General features: G+C 30.8%; 2 protein-coding genes across 2 annotated transcripts; both read left to right on the top strand.

The window, feature by feature from the left end:
- Positions 1-6,820: 6,820 nt before the first annotated feature.
- LOC129307362 (transcription factor ORG2-like) lies at positions 6,821-8,234 on the top strand. Its single transcript, XM_054948296.1, has 3 exons — positions 6,821-7,196; positions 7,338-7,700; positions 7,824-8,234. The coding sequence occupies exons 1-3, from the start codon at positions 6,885-6,887 to the stop codon at positions 7,914-7,916; spliced, it is 768 nt and encodes a 255-aa protein (XP_054804271.1). The 5' UTR covers positions 6,821-6,884; the 3' UTR covers positions 7,917-8,234.
- A 1,840-nt stretch (positions 8,235-10,074) lies between these two features.
- LOC129307381 (transcription factor ORG2-like) lies at positions 10,075-11,800 on the top strand. The gene is made up of 3 exons (XM_054948318.1): positions 10,075-10,425; positions 10,846-11,208; positions 11,334-11,800. Exons 1-3 carry the CDS (start codon positions 10,114-10,116, stop codon positions 11,430-11,432), a joined length of 774 nt encoding a protein of 257 aa, XP_054804293.1. The 5' UTR covers positions 10,075-10,113; the 3' UTR covers positions 11,433-11,800.
- The last annotated feature ends 4,075 nt before the right edge of the window (positions 11,801-15,875 follow it).

Raw genomic sequence — 15,875 nt, forward strand, 5'->3', positions numbered from 1 at the left:
TCAGCCAAACTTTATTTAATTAAAATAAAAAAAAGTATGCCAGATATCTATCTCACGCTCCCCCTCTGCCCACACATGCCACAAATCCAATTTTTTTCACAATGACTCCTCTTATCATTTGTTCAAATGTTACAAACAATTCTCCCTCTTTTCATATGTATATTGAAGATGTAATACAAGTTATTGAGATAAAAATTATATAATTTTTAAATAAATACTTATTAAATAATCATAAATATTTTTACAAAAACAGTGTATATTTTAAAATATAAAATTACAATTGATATGATATAAATAAGTATGAATACATATTTATTTTATTTTTAATTTATATAATATTTTCTTGAATAAAAATTATCAATAATTGTACAAAGTTTTAGAAACAAACCTTACCATTTATAAAAAAAATGTATGAGATAAAATGTGAAAGGAAAAACTTGTATACTTAGTTGTGTATATTGAAGATATTTGTTTTCAATTAAATGAAGATACGTGAATCTTCTATAAATTACTTATTTTATAATAAATTATTATTATTATTATTATAGTAAAATCCACTAATATTTACTCCATTTGTTAAAAATATAAGGCATTTTTAACCAAATCTCACCCTTCATAAAGTAGTTACCTACTTCAAACTAACCTTATTTCTTTATATTTATCTTTATTAAACACCCTATAATAAATATAAAGTCATTATCAATAGGGACATTTTAAAAAAAAAGATAATGATTACATCTCAAAAAACTAAAAATGCCTTACAATTTTAAATATTTAATTTTTAAAAAATATCTTACATTTTTAAACAGAGAAAGTATTTGATTACATAAAAGTATCTTTAGAAGTACCCATGGCTTACCCAATATGAAATGCTTTAAAAAAGGCATGTAACTTGTAAAATTTCTATCCCTTATATTTGTGATTTTCAAGAATAAGGTTCTATATGTTTAAATATCTTTTAGAGATTTTCACATTTGAAGACATTTTCGCGTTTAATTATTCTTATAGCCTATCTAAAGTGTATTCACAAAAAATGCCATTGTCCTCTTTTTTATACTTTTAAAGAGATAGGACCTAATTCTTTAAATCTTCTGACATTCAAGACTTAAATTTTATGAAATACGTGCCTTTTTAAGGCATTTCTCAAACCTTATATAATTATTGAAAAAATTTTATTCAATAAATAAAAAATAAAATAAATATGTATTCATACTTATTTATATCATAGCAATTGTAATTTTATATTTAAAAATATACACTATTTTTGTAAAAATATTGATTATTTAATAAGTATTTATTTAAAATTTATACAATTTTTATCTCAACAACTTTTATTACATCTTCAGTATACAAATGAAGAGAGGGAGAATTGTTTGTAACATTTGTACAAATGATAGGAGCAGTATTAACCCAGAAAAAAAAAAAAGAATTAGTGGCATATGTTGACAAAGAGGGAGCGTGAGACAGATATCTCGCATATTTTTTTTTATTTAATTAAATAGAGTTTGGCTAAAGTGAGAGAATGGGACAGACATTTATTTTAAAAAAAAATTAAATAGAATTTGACTTGATAGAAGTCATGTTCTATGTACGTTCTCAAACAAATTTTTTATAGAACTCAATGTTAATTAGACTGAATTTTAATTTATAACATTCAAGTAAATATTGTTAAAAGTATAGTATTGGAGTAAATAAATATTTTTATAGAATGAAGGTCAATTTGTCCTTTTTGGCTATGATCATAGAGAACTTGATATGTATACACTCTATTGCATAATTGGTTTGGATGCTCATCATATAATGATGACCATAAGCAATCTAGATTGTCTAGATTTACAATTTTTTATTTTTTATTTAATACAAAAAATAAAAATTATAAAAAATTTAATAAATATACCTTATTAGCTATTTGAATAATAACGATTTAATTTTAACAAAGTAATTTTTATTTTTTATACAAAAAATAATGACTATCCAATTTAATAATAAAATTTTTATAAATTTTACAAATTTACTATCCAGACTTATGAGGAACATTTTAAATTTAACATTCAATTTTTTTAGAATCTTTATAATTTTTATTTTAGTAATAATAATATTAAAAATAAATATAATATCTAAATTGACATTTTAAAAAATAGAATGTGAGTTAAAAATTTTAAAACTAGACTTCCAGAACAATTCTAGATAATTAATTTATAAAATTTTTAGCAACTTTTAATACTAAATTGAACCATAAATTAAATTTGTATTGTACAAATTGATAATAAAATATATTTATTATTTTTTATAATTATTATTTAATAATTATAAAATAAAAAATAAAATAAAAATTATTAATTTGGACTGTCTAAATTACATGATGAGCACCCAAATTGGACCCTTCTACTACAACTTCTATTCCCCCGTCACTTGGAGAAGTCCCATGGGTTTGTATTTGAAAACTACTTCTGCTAAATTGTCCATATTGATTCACTATAAGAAAACAGTGATATTTTCGTAGAATTTTTTCCTAGAAAAAATATTGGAGAGAAGTTCTCTCAAAAAGCCTCTTCTAAAAACTTAATCACAAAATTTCTCACCAAATACTAAATAGAGAGAAATTTTGAGAGAAAATTAAAGAGAAAAAAATCTGTTGTTGTACTCCGCAAGTGCATGAGTCGTACTAATTTAATGAGAGTAAAGTATCATTTTTGAGGATTTGTTTAAAAACACTAATCAAGCAAAAGTCTAAGAAAGTTAGATCAAGTTGAGCCAAATACAATTATAAGAGAAAGTTAATTTAGCAAATTAAATTAACTCAAGAAAATAAAGAAAAGAAATTAATTCACAAACTTCAAGCACAAAATGAAACATAAGATTTATTTATCCCCCTTGTATCTCATAACATCAAAAATACATTCTCTCATGAATGATTTTAATAAAAATAAGTGCTAATTTAGGGTTTTAAAAATATTTAGACAAGCTCTCGTAAGCCATGAACTAGCATTTTGTTAAATTAATTGCCCAATCTCTTATTATAATTAATAAAATTCAATTTTAAGCACCAACCCTAATTATATGGCCATGCAAGGCTTGCAAATATATCTCTATCTTACTAGAAAAACTATCTATTTAACATGTAAACATCAAATTCTTGCACTATTTTATCCAAGTTTTACACTCAACCTAGCCCTTTCAACCATCATCAAATGAACTCAACATTTAAATGATAGCCAAACACTTAAAAGCATTAAAAAAAGAGTAAAATAAATAAATAAATACATACATACATATCATTAATCACAAAAATAGATGAGAAATGTAGTGTTAATCCATGCAAAGGTTTCAAATAATCCTATAGAATAAAGAGTTTAACTACTTATAATCTTTCACTAATCACAAATGCACAAAATATTTGAATCCATTTAGACTACAAGAGAGAAAAGGAAGGATGAATAGAAAAATTAAAGAAAATGAGCTCTAAATGTCTTCAAAATTTTAATCTCTTAATTCTAACTCTTTCAATGCTCGAATTCTAACACATCTAAGCTCCAAATATGTCTTAAAGTAAGAAGAATACGTTTTGGGCCAAGCTCTTAGTATATATGTATCCTACCTAAAGTCGGGAAAATGGGTTGAGCCTGTAGGCTAACTCGTTTAACTCGTACAATTTGATAGGTTAGGTAAAAAAAATTAACCTATTTTTTAAAATGGGCTGGGTTAACTCAACCTGCAAAAATAGCGGGCTAAAACGGCTGGCCTGCAGGCTTGCATATTTTTTTAAAAATAATTTTTTATTTTTTAATTACATTATATCTTTTTATAAATCTACAATAATGATAATATTTCTTAAATATATAATTTATGACTTTCAAATATATTCTTTACATTTGAAGTATAGTGTAAATCATTTTTTACAATTTACAAATAAAATTTTTGTTATAGTTTGTGAAGATGATTTATTAGTTTTTATAGAAATATTTTGAATATATATTATTTATTAATGTCATAAGATCTATTGATTGAAATTATAAATACGAATTCACTGAGAAAAATAATATAGGTTTATGTTTAAATTTTTTTTCTTAGTGACAAAGATAACACACTTAGGCGAGAAGATGATTGATAATAAAAATCTAGCAAAATCAATTTGCTTGGTTGAATTCTATGTTTATTTTATTTATTTACAAGTTTTTTAATTGCTAATTAACTTTAAAATATGAAATAAATATATATTTATATTATATAAATTTTAAATTATTAAAAAAATTTTAATAATTTTTTGTTGGCCAGCACGCAGATTGGCTAGCCCACTAGAAAATGAGCTGGGTTAGATTTTTTAGCCCGTTTTATTTGGCGGGCTGGCCTAACCCAATTTGCAAAAATGCCAGCCCGCGTGGGCTAGCCCGCAGGTTGGTTCGTAACCCATTTGCCCAATACTAATCCTACCCAAGCACTTTCAGATAAAGAAAATAGAGCATTTTACTAACAGTGGCAAAAATTGTGACTTTGAGACGACTTTGGCAATTTTGCACTGTTTTCATTGTTAACAAAACTTAGCCTTTTTGCACTAAATTTCTTCATCCAAAAGCCTTCTAAAAGTATCAACAAAAGTTCATAAATGTAGCTAATCAAACCTTAAATCAAAATAACATAAATTTAGCCCAAAAATATTAAATTAAAGCAAAGTATGCAAAACCAAAACAAAATATATATTTTCTTAATTTAGGCAATTAAAATATATGCAATTGAGCTAAAATATATTAGAATCTAAAAAAAACATGATAAAATGTTATGAAATTCTAGATATTAATGCCTACTTAACGGCAGGGAAATATTCTCTTAATAAAACCATTGAGAAATGTTTGACAAAAACAAAAATTGATAAGAAAAAAAAGGAAATTTCATTAAGTTTCTCTCAAATTTGTTCAAGAAAAGTTATCTCATGGAAAAATTCAAGAGAAATTCAACGAGTTCTCTTAGATAATATTAAGAGAAATGTTCCATAAAAAAAGTTGAGAAAATTTTCTTTTTAATTAAGTCAAGAGAAATATTTTATCGGCTTTCCTCGAAAGAAAATTCCTCTTGGACATATTAGAGATAACTTTTCTCTGATTAAGCTGAAAGAAATGTTTTTTTCCATAAAAAAATGAGAAAGTACATTTATGCAATTAAAAAAAATTGAGAGTAGAGGTGAGAAGCATGAAATAGTGTTAATAAAATAATATTATGTATAGAGAGAGAGCCTATGTGAGATTATTATATTATTATATAATATATTATTATGATTTACTCCTATAATAACATTAATATTAATTTTTCATACATTCACTAACATCTATAGTATATAATAAAGTTTACTAATAAACTATCTATAGCATTAAATTGCATTATATTTCATTTTTTTCAATTGAGAAAAATTATTTATGTAATTTAATACATATGATATATTTTATGTAGTTTTAAAATATATAAAATTAATTAAGTGACCATAAAAAATAATATTAAGTTGCAGGCTTACTAATTGCAAGAATAATATGCAAGTATATTGCTTTGGTTCACATTTTTTATAAGCTTGTCTACTTCAAGGTATGCCATATATTTGTAAAATAAATACACACTTGACATGGCCCACAGATGGAAGGGAATTAGAGGAAAATAAAATTTTTATATTTTCTGTCAAAATAATTTTAAGAGAAATGTGATATTTTGTTGTTGTGATTTGTGATTTGTGCCAAACCTTGGGTTAAGAGAAATAGAAGTTTATTTAATATCATCTGAAAAGAAAATGATTAAATAAGTATATCTGAATACAGAAAGATTCAAAAGAAGAGTTTAAACAGAAAAAAGGTGTGGGAAACAAAAGAAAACGAAGGACATGTATATACACTCCGCATCAGACTCGATCGAGAATACAAGGACAATAAAGTGGGGCTGATCGAGAAAGCTCAGTACTTTATAACTATTGAAGTTAGTTTATTTAAATGACGCAAATGATAGGAAGGAGAGAAATTACGTATAATCGGTGTTCAGTAATTCTTATCCAATGAGTCTGGATGGCACCTTTAATTAATTAAAACCGTGCAAAGCAGTGTTAAGCATACTAATGGCTCGTGGATGTCATGCTTCCCCACGCGCACTTCCCCATCTCACAGTCTTCATCCTTCATTTTCTGTACAATCACTTCATTGTATATTAATTTTCATTGACACATGGACAACTGTGTGGCTTAATTTAATTATTATAACACAAACCCCACTGCTAGACCTGCCACCAAGTTGCGAGCAAATATCCATACTTCAGTATTTTTTTTATCTACGAACACAAGGAAGTTTAGTTTACCTTTTCTTCTCCATTATTTCTGTCAGAGACTTCTCACGTACGTGAGACCTCGATCAAAAATGCCACATCTTCTTTGTGTCTTCCTTTCTCTGTTTCTATAGGTTTCTACTAAATTAAGGAAAAATGTTTCGAAATTTCATATGAGAAAGCAAATGATCATTAAGTGATGTGTCAGGTTTCCATCCATGCACACTCTTCCTCCTCGTTCCACACACTAACACATAGGTGACATGTTGCGGACATGCGCCTCCATGCGTGCCGACGGAATCAACTACTGTCCATCCCAGTGTAATGTATTATACTATTACGATGTCTCACCTGAAAGTTAAACAGCTATATATATATATATATAAATTAAGTAAGCAAATTAATTATTAAACTTGTATTCATTTTTAATTTTTAACAATCATTCTTTAAGTCTTCGAAACGTTAAAGAAAACGGTTGCTTACGAAGGATGAGTGTTTATGAAGTTATATATACACACACACTTCTTTTCATGACGAGTCACCACTGATGCAATCAGCAATTGCTCGCTAAAAGCTCCTAAGCTGATCGCAGGATGTTGGCTTTATCGCCTTCTTCGTTTGCACCCATCGAGTGGGCCTTGGAAGAACCCACAAGTCATAATGATCAGAACTTGTTTTACCAGGACGGAGCCACTCTTCAGTTTAGTTGCTCGCCACCAGATTATCAGGTTCGTCAGGTTGAGGCTGAGGAGACTCATAGATCTACGCCAGTATCCCTTGGCGTGAGCGGCGACCCTACCATGGTCAAAAAGCTAAACCACAATGCTAGTGAACGAGATCGTCGCAAGAAGATCAATAGCTTGTATTCCTCGCTTCGTTCTATGCTTCCTTTGCCTGATCAAACTGTACTTTTCTCTTACTCCCCCATACCAATTTTCATTTGGGTCATATCACTGATTATTATAGACCACTACCGGACATGTCGATGTGTGTTTTGCGGTTTTGGTCTCTAGATATAATTATAATTTGCAATTTAATGGATGCAGAAAAAGTTGAGTATTCCAGCAACAATTTCACGAATCCTTAAGTACATACCGGAGCTACAGCAGCAAGTGGAAGGTCTTATTAAGAAAAAGGAGGAGCTTTTGCTGAGAATCTCTCGGCAAGGAGATGCGTCAAACAGAGAATCTCAAAGGAAAAGGGTTCATCCCTACGCTGCCACTGCTTGTGTAGTTTCAACAAGCAGACTCAATGATAATGAATCTGTTATTCAGATTTCCTCTGACAAGCTCCACAAAACTCCTTTTCCTGACATATTGCTGTGTCTAGAAAAAGAAGGGCTTTTACTGCTAAACGCTTCCACCTTTGTGACCTTTGGACAACGGGCCTTCTATAACTTGCATTTGCAGGTATGCTTCATTTTTAACATGTATTCTATTAACAGGTTTGCTTAATTTCTAGCTAATAACATGCACGTATTTCTATTACCTAAATTCCGAGCTTATAAAGTGCCTGATCTGGTGCTTCTGCAGATGGATGAAACTTGTAGAATAGAGCCAGAAGTTCTAAGTGAGAAGATTTTGTCAATATATGATAAGAAGGAAGGGAATTTTCAATGTTTCTAAATATGATGATGACCTAATAATTTGGGAGCCCATTTGTAACCTGATGATGCCCGGAAATCTGTACATGTGGAAACATTTTTGTGGAGAAGCAAATTGGAGTTGTTCTTACATGTGGACCTCATGTGTTAGATACAAAGCAATCAGATTACATCAATTTAGTACATTTTCTGGATAAGGAAGGGATTAGAGGGAGTTTTACCATTCTTATAGCAGACATAGTTGTATACTTCCTCTAGTCTCATTTATAAATTACATTTTAGAATGTATATTTGATTCCATTTATAAATCACAATGCAATTTTTTAGATAATATTTAAAAGATATTTTTAAAAGTATCCTTCGAGAAAAGTAACATGACATTATTTTTTAGCTTTGATATATAAGAATATATTTAAAATTCTATGCACTTTTATTTCTTGTACTTTTTTTATATTGGTATTGATAAGGTTGGTAAAAATGACTTATAAAGAAGATTAGAGGAGTATAGGAAATGAAAAAAGGGAATCAATGTTGTGTATATAATATATATATTTCAACTTTCTCTCTTTTTTTTTTTGGCCAAAAACTTTCGCTCCTTCGTTTTCTTTCCGTTGTATCACCACAGGTATGATTGAATGTTCGTTATTATTAGAACGTCACATGCATGGAAAAAAGAACATCAAAATTCAATGAGTTATACAGCAAAGGCAGCACCATTAATGACTTTTATTGGTTTCTTTTAAATGAGTTGGCCCGTATCAACGTTCCTTAATATATGAGTCATGTTTATTCAATTTATCGTTCTAAAAATGTGCCAACGCAACTTACGAATTTATTTTGAAAGATTTACATGTCTATAGATACGCACACACACATGTGAGTCAGATGCTCGCGCAAGATCAGTCAGATCGTGGAATTAAAAAAAAAAGAAGGAAAAAAAAGGGGGAAGAAACGAAAACCTAGTACGTGAACACTACTCTCCCGCAGCTTCTCTATTATATATAAGTCAGTCAGAGGTCCAATAGGTTTATTTGAAAACTTCTGTTACGTTTTCATTGATTTGTGATTTCTGCTAAGCCTTGGGTTATGAGAAACAGAGAAGCTTATTAAGATAACCTGGAGTGAAAAATTATAAAATAATCTGAATCAAGATAGATAGATAAAGAAAAGTTAAAGAAATGGAGGTGGAAACAAGAGAAAGTGAAAGATATACATACGAACGCCATACAAGCTAAGTACATTTAAGTGAGGCTTTAAAAACTCAATATTTTATAAATAATACTGGCGCTACCTTATTTAACTGACGCAAATGATAAGAAGGAGAGGATTTTATATAATTAGAGATCGGTGTAATTCCCATCCACCAAATTTGAAGGGCCACCTTTAATACTTGTAGTTTAATTAATCAAATTGTGCAAAGCAGTGGTGAGCACACTAATGGCTCGTGGATGTCATGCTCCCCACGCGCACTTCCCCATTTCACAGCCTTCATCCTTCATCATATAAATATAATCACTTCATTATATATTAATTTTTGTTGACACGTGGAAAATTGTGTGGCTTAATTTAATTTTTAGACAAACCCTACTCCTAGGCCTGAAACCAAATTCATACTTTAATATCACTGATCTCTCTAATTCTCAAACACAGGGAAGTTAATTAGTTTACTTTTTCTCCTCTATTATTCTTTCTACATGTCAAAAACTTACCACACCTTCTTAATTAATTTCTTTTTCTTCCCTTCTCTAGGTTCCATTGACTATGAATTGAAAGTAAAGGAAAAATGTTCGGAAGTTTCATATGACGGATCAAGGCAATTGAACCAAAAGCAAACAAATCGAGTGACGTTTTAGGTTAATTTCCATCCACGTTCTTCCTCCTCATTCCACGCAGTAAAGCACAGGTGACACGTTGCGGACATGCGTTCCCATGCGTACCGATCGAATCAACCACTGCTCATCCTAGTGTAATGTATTATTATTACAATGATTTAACTGTTAAAAAAACTATGAATATATCAAAAGCAAACATATTAATTACTACACTTGCATTCATTTTTAATTTTAAACAATCATTCGTTACGTCTTCGCGCATTAAAGAAAACGGATTCTTACGCGGGATGAGTGTTTATAAAGTTGTATGCATATATGCTAGTCATAAATGGTCACCATTGATATTAATTACCGATAACTTGTTAACAGCTCCTAACTAATCCCAGGATGTTGGCTTTGTCGCCTTCTCTGCTCGCACCCATTGAGTGGGCCTTGGAGGAACCCACGAGTCATAATGATCAGAACTTGTTTTACAAAGACGGATCAGCTACTCTTCAGTTCAGTTGCTCGCCACCAGATCATCAGGTTCAGGCTGAGGCTGAGGAGGTTCAGAGATCTACGCCAGTATCGCTTGCCGTAAGCGGAGACCCTACCATGGTCAAAAAGCTTAACCACAATGCTACTGAACGCGATCGTCGCAAGAAGATCAACAGCTTGTATTCCTCGCTTTGTTCAATGCTTCCTTTGACTGATCAACCGGTACTTATTTTTTTTTTTTTTCCTCTTCCTCCCCCCTACAATTTTTCGTCATGATCAAATCACTGATTAGTAGAGATCACTGGACTTATAGATGTCCGGAGGAAGGTGGGGAAAGAAAGAAAGGGCAGAGAAAATGGATACTGGATCTTAATATCAAGCCCTAATTATTGGATGTTCTATTCTTTCCTTTTCATGTATGTTTTGACCTAATTCGCTACTTATTCAGAAAGTCATCAGAAGCTATGAGCTTTAACCTGCTTTTTTTTTTTTTGGGGGGGGGGGGGGAAGGAGACTTCGTTATATCAGAAACCAATCATGTTTACATCATACACACGACCCCGAAGAGAGTTACAACTTAGAAGCTAATGATCAGTGGTCGATAAATTGATAAAATGATAATTTTCGATTTTATGGTTGTAGAAAAAGTTAAGCATTCCGGCAACAATTTCACGAGTCCTAAAGTACATACCGGAGCTACAGCGGCAAGTGGAAGGGCTTGTCAAGAAAAAGGAGGAGCTGTTGTTGAGAATCTCTCCGGTAGGAGACGCGGCATGCCAAGAATCTCGTAGGAAAATGGCTCATCGCTGCGCTGCAACTTCTTGTGTAGTTTCAACGAGAAGGCTCAATGATAATGAAGCTGTTATTCAGATTTCCTCTGACAAGCTCCACAGAACTCCTTTCTCTGAGATATTGCTGTGTTTAGAAAAGGAAGGGCTTTTACCGCTAAATGCTTCGACCATTGCGACCTCTGGACAAAGGATCTTCTATAACTTGCACTTGCAGGTATGTTTCATTGCTAACATGTTTTTTATTAGATCTTTGCAGGTTGCTTAATTTCTAACAACATGTATTTTTATCATCTAAATTTCTGAGCTGATTGTAAAGGGCCTACTCTGGTGTTTCTGCAGATGGATGAAACTTGTAGAATAGAGCTAGAAATTCTAAGCGAGAACCTTTTGTCAATATATGAGAAGGAAGGGAATTTTCAATGTTTCTCAATCTCATGATAACCTCATGGCTTGGGAGCCCCCATATGTAATGAGATCTGATGCTGCCTTAAAATCTCTGTACATGTTGTGGAAGCATTTTTGCAAAGAAAGCAAATGGGAGATGTCTTAAAATGTGGACTTCATGTTAATTGGATTCAAAATAATGAGATAATATGAACAGAACATTTTCTGAAGGTTGCGATTTGTTTAGCATATATAATAACTTGATCAGTGTACGTAGGTATCCAACTTATGATTACAAGAACAGTGGGATCAAATAGAACTCCCAAATGCATAGGTTTAATTTTAGGAATGAATAGTACATAAGCTGGCCTGGTCTGGCCGTTTGCTAATTATAACAATATGTCCGGACCTTGTTAATGTTATATTGTGCTATGGATTGATCATAAATCGCAGGGGCTTGGCCCAATAAAGAAATTGAGTGCAGGGGTTTCAAGTTTAAACTTAGAGTTGGGGGATGAAAGGGACTTTAGATGTTAACCACCGTTGTATCTTAAACCGAAATAGTTGAAGTAGTTTAAATTATTAAACTATTATACATATGTATACGACATATTAACTAACTTTTTATACGACATATCCATACGATGCATTAATAATAAATATTCTGCTTTTTCCAAAATAAATATCATTAATCACATCTATGTTGAAGATTAATATCCAAGAGGCTAAACTTACTTTTTATCCTCTAATTTTATGTAAGATTTTAATTTGGTCTTGTGATTTTGTAAAATATTTTTTTAGTCCTTTAACCTCAATATTGTTAGTTTCAAGTGATTATTTTTTGTGTCAATTATTATTATTTTAAAAATATTTTGTTAATATTTAAAAATTTAATGTAAAAATTTGTTAGGATAAAACAAACAATGTTAGGGTTAAAAGATTAATTAAAAAATACTTTATAAAGTTAAAAACTAAAATGAAATGTTATGTAAGGTTAAATGATTAAATGTATATTTTAGCCTATCCAAAAATTTATAAAGCTATAGTTGTATTAAAACGTAGTTTCTTTAATAAAAATAGTTGAGTTGACAAAATTATATATACTAATACATACGAAGAGACTCACTGTATTTGTGAAATATGAGAACTAAACCAGTGTAGTTATTTTTTTTTTTTTAAGAAAAGGAGCAAAATACTGTTAAACTTATGATATGAGATATCCCCTTTCTATGCGTTTCGTTAATTGCTTGGCTAAGAAAAGTAGAAGTCAAGTGAACAGGAAATGAGACAAGAAGCCGAGTTTTTCTCCATAGATATGTGGCATTAAACCATTAATTAGTGCCGTACGTTTGAATCTCGGCTTTTTCTGCGCGGTAACTTGAGGGCAGACGCAATCCGCGTTATAGCCATATCCTATGAGCTACAGCGCAACCTTTAAAGATTTTGCATCCAGTGCAAAGAAATTAGAAACCGACCACAGTCACTTGTTTTCAAGGGTAATGATATAAACCATAGGAAAAAATTACATTTAAAGACTTAGAATTTTTCATAGATAAAATTTAATATGAAATTATTTGTTATCAAAATGATAATAACGACTTTTTTTTTTATGATAACTTCTTGTTGATTCTCATGTGTGAATAATTTTTTTAAAAAGTATGCAATTCTCCTTTTACCACAAGATGCAGAAAATTGACCACGCTGATGCCTCTGTATGTCGTTTATGGATTCAGCAGATCAGCAGTACGAATGATACAAGACTTTCTTCACCAAGCTTCAGAAATAGTGTAGCTATATTGTCGATGCTTTTAATCTATACATGATAAAGACCCACAAAAGAATGGTTTATGAAGATGCCAAAGAGCTTTATATGTACAGTTAACCTTGTCAACATCTCGAAAACAAAATTTGTTAAGGTACAAGGATCTAGCCAAGGGAAGAGTGCAATGTTTGATGCTTGGTTAAAAATTAAAATAGAAGGAATCTTATAAAATTGGCTAACAGGGAAGAGATGCTGAAATTTGATATTGCAGGAGGGGAGTGAAGAACAGACATAAAGCTAATAGAAACGGACAAACTCGTAGAATGTCAAATACATAATTATTAGGCCTTGACTTGGCCAACTTCTGCTTACCAATCTGACCCATCCAGCTGCTTAGCAAGGATAAAGATGCATCGAATATGTTTCAGACATAACATGTCTAATTTAATTTTAACTCTGTATAGTCATCACCCACACGCAAATCCTTTCAAACAACACATAATAGAAGCTCTCATTCATGGTTTCATCCGCCCCCGAACCTAAAGTTGACAGAGGCCCTCTCGCTTCCCTGTTTGTTCCCCTGGCAGATCGACTCTTCTTCACTTCGCTGACCAGCAGATGAAGTGCGGGCTTCGTTTTTTTTTTTTCTTGTCCTCTGGACTCTGGTCCCTCTGCTGGTGGGGACTTCTGATTTTTGATCCAGCTTCGCCTTTCTTTGCTCAAAATCCTGACAAAGTCGCAACATACCCAAAGTATGTGAAAGTATGCTAATTAATTAGATTCCAAATCGAGCTATAATTAGATTCCCGCAGCACTTCGATGTTACAAATTTCAAACTTTGTGTTTGTTGTTAGGATGTGCGAGTATTAGATCTTCTTTATTTTTTATGGCTGACAACTATATTAAATTTAACTGGCCCGATGGCCGTGAGGCCAATATGCATGAACTTTTCCCTTAAATTGTCTTATGAGCCCAGTCTTCGTCCTTCGTTTTCTTTCTGCTATCACGTGTGGTTTAAATTTCAGAGCAGGATTTCAAAATCTTCGTACACGCGCGCGCGCGCACGTAGTTCAGATATTTTCTTGTTTTTTTGAAGTGGAATTAAATTTGGGATCCTTCTAAGTCAAACCCAAGATCGTGCCTTTCGGTGCTAGAGAGTTCAATGCGTGTTTTTATGAATCTTAATCAAGTTCCAAAATACTTTGTTAGATTGTTATTATAAAACACCCTCAACTATTTTATAAGAATTAAAAAAAAGTGATTAAATTATATATTTTTTTGAAAATAAAATAATTTTTTTAATTTTACTCTTATTTAAAAGAAAATATTTACTTTCTCTTTCATAGTTAATAAATTTACATATGTTGTTATTAAAAGCTGAACATTTACTTATCTTATGAAACACATAATATCTTCTAAAAATAAGTAAAAGTTCAGCTATTATACGTGATTTTATAAAATAATATATGATGCAAAATTGATAGACTCTTATTATAATAAATTCTCTTGAAATAACTTTAAATGTGATTCTTTCTGATCCAAACAGGGCATGATTGACTCTTTATCCTTCCCCTCTACTAAAATACTTTCCCAAACCAAGCACACTCAAAGTCTAGCGCTCCTTTCATATTTTTTTTCTCTCTTTTCTTTTGGCTTGAAATAGAGAAAATCATTTTTAAATTTTATATCCGCACACATTTTATATGGACTTATAGAGATTTAATGTTTTTATAGCAAACAAAATGTGCAGTCAAATATAAATTTCAAATAAGTACATGGTAGTCCTATCTGCGGCTTATCAAATAGAAAATAGCCTGATATTTTAAAAAATGATAAGCTTATTTTTCTAATATAATATCAATAATAAATTTTCTATGGTGAAATAATATCGCAATAACAAAAATTTAGAAAATGCTCAAAGAAGAATAATAGACAGAGAATTAAGTAAAAAATAAGACAGGGCTTATGAAAAAGGAGCAAACAAAGACCAGAAAAACAAAAATTTCATACGCCAGTGAAAGGATGGTAGGAAATTAAAAAGGAAGCCTGCAAAGAACAACGAAAAAGGAAGGGTTGAGAGAGGTTGTGAATTGAGAATAGAGAATGTCAATACTTAATATCATTATTCAGAGGAGCATCACATTTTTCTTGAAAACACTATGATAAATCGCAACGATATAAAGATTAGGTAATGATTTACATGCATGAACTCAAATGACAGCTATTTTAAAATGAATTAAGTATAAACTGCCATTCACAGCTCTCACATCATTATTCAAGAGAAAATAGTAGCACATACAATCTTAAGGCAAAGGTGCAAATTTAGTTATAAATTATTTTTTAAGGAGCATTTGGTACTAAACTATCAGACAGTGTAAAATAAATCATGAACTTTTAAAAATAGAATATCCAATAGCCCGCTATTAACTTTAACTAACAGACGTTATGCGTGACCCACAATTACACGTGGCATGACATGGACATGACACGTCAGTATGGTAAAAGTATAAATTTAGTAACGAACTATTTTTTGAGGAGTCTTGTGTAACTTCTACTGTAAAAAAGGATCATCTAATACCTTCCTCTCAATTTTAACCAAACACCATTTATTTTCATATTTACAAGGCCTATAAATCATTAATCTCTCTAATTTTCTTGCCTTCATGCTCAATCTCAGTTCGAGAAAAAGAGGTTTAAAAAGTTTTTATCTGAAGAGTTTTACGGCAACGATGCTA

This window comes from Prosopis cineraria, unplaced genomic scaffold, assembly GCF_029017545.1.
Source record: "Prosopis cineraria cultivar Desert tree isolate PC_DT_omini unplaced genomic scaffold, ASM2901754v1 PC3, whole genome shotgun sequence".
NCBI classification, from domain to species: Eukaryota; Viridiplantae; Streptophyta; class Magnoliopsida; order Fabales; family Fabaceae; genus Prosopis; species Prosopis cineraria.

Coding starts and splice junctions, on each gene's coding strand:
- LOC129307362 (XM_054948296.1), top strand. CDS start 6,885: ATGTTGGCTTTATCGCCTTCTTCGTTTGCACCCATCGAGTGGGCCTTG. Junction 7,197..7,337: donor TTCCTTTGCCTGATCAAACT/GTACTTTTCTCT, acceptor TAATGGATGCAG/AAAAAGTTGAGTATTCCAGC. Junction 7,701..7,823: donor TCTATAACTTGCATTTGCAG/GTATGCTTCATT, acceptor GTGCTTCTGCAG/ATGGATGAAACTTGTAGAAT.
- LOC129307381 (XM_054948318.1), top strand. CDS start 10,114: ATGTTGGCTTTGTCGCCTTCTCTGCTCGCACCCATTGAGTGGGCCTTG. Junction 10,426..10,845: donor TTCCTTTGACTGATCAACCG/GTACTTATTTTT, acceptor TTATGGTTGTAG/AAAAAGTTAAGCATTCCGGC. Junction 11,209..11,333: donor TCTATAACTTGCACTTGCAG/GTATGTTTCATT, acceptor GTGTTTCTGCAG/ATGGATGAAACTTGTAGAAT.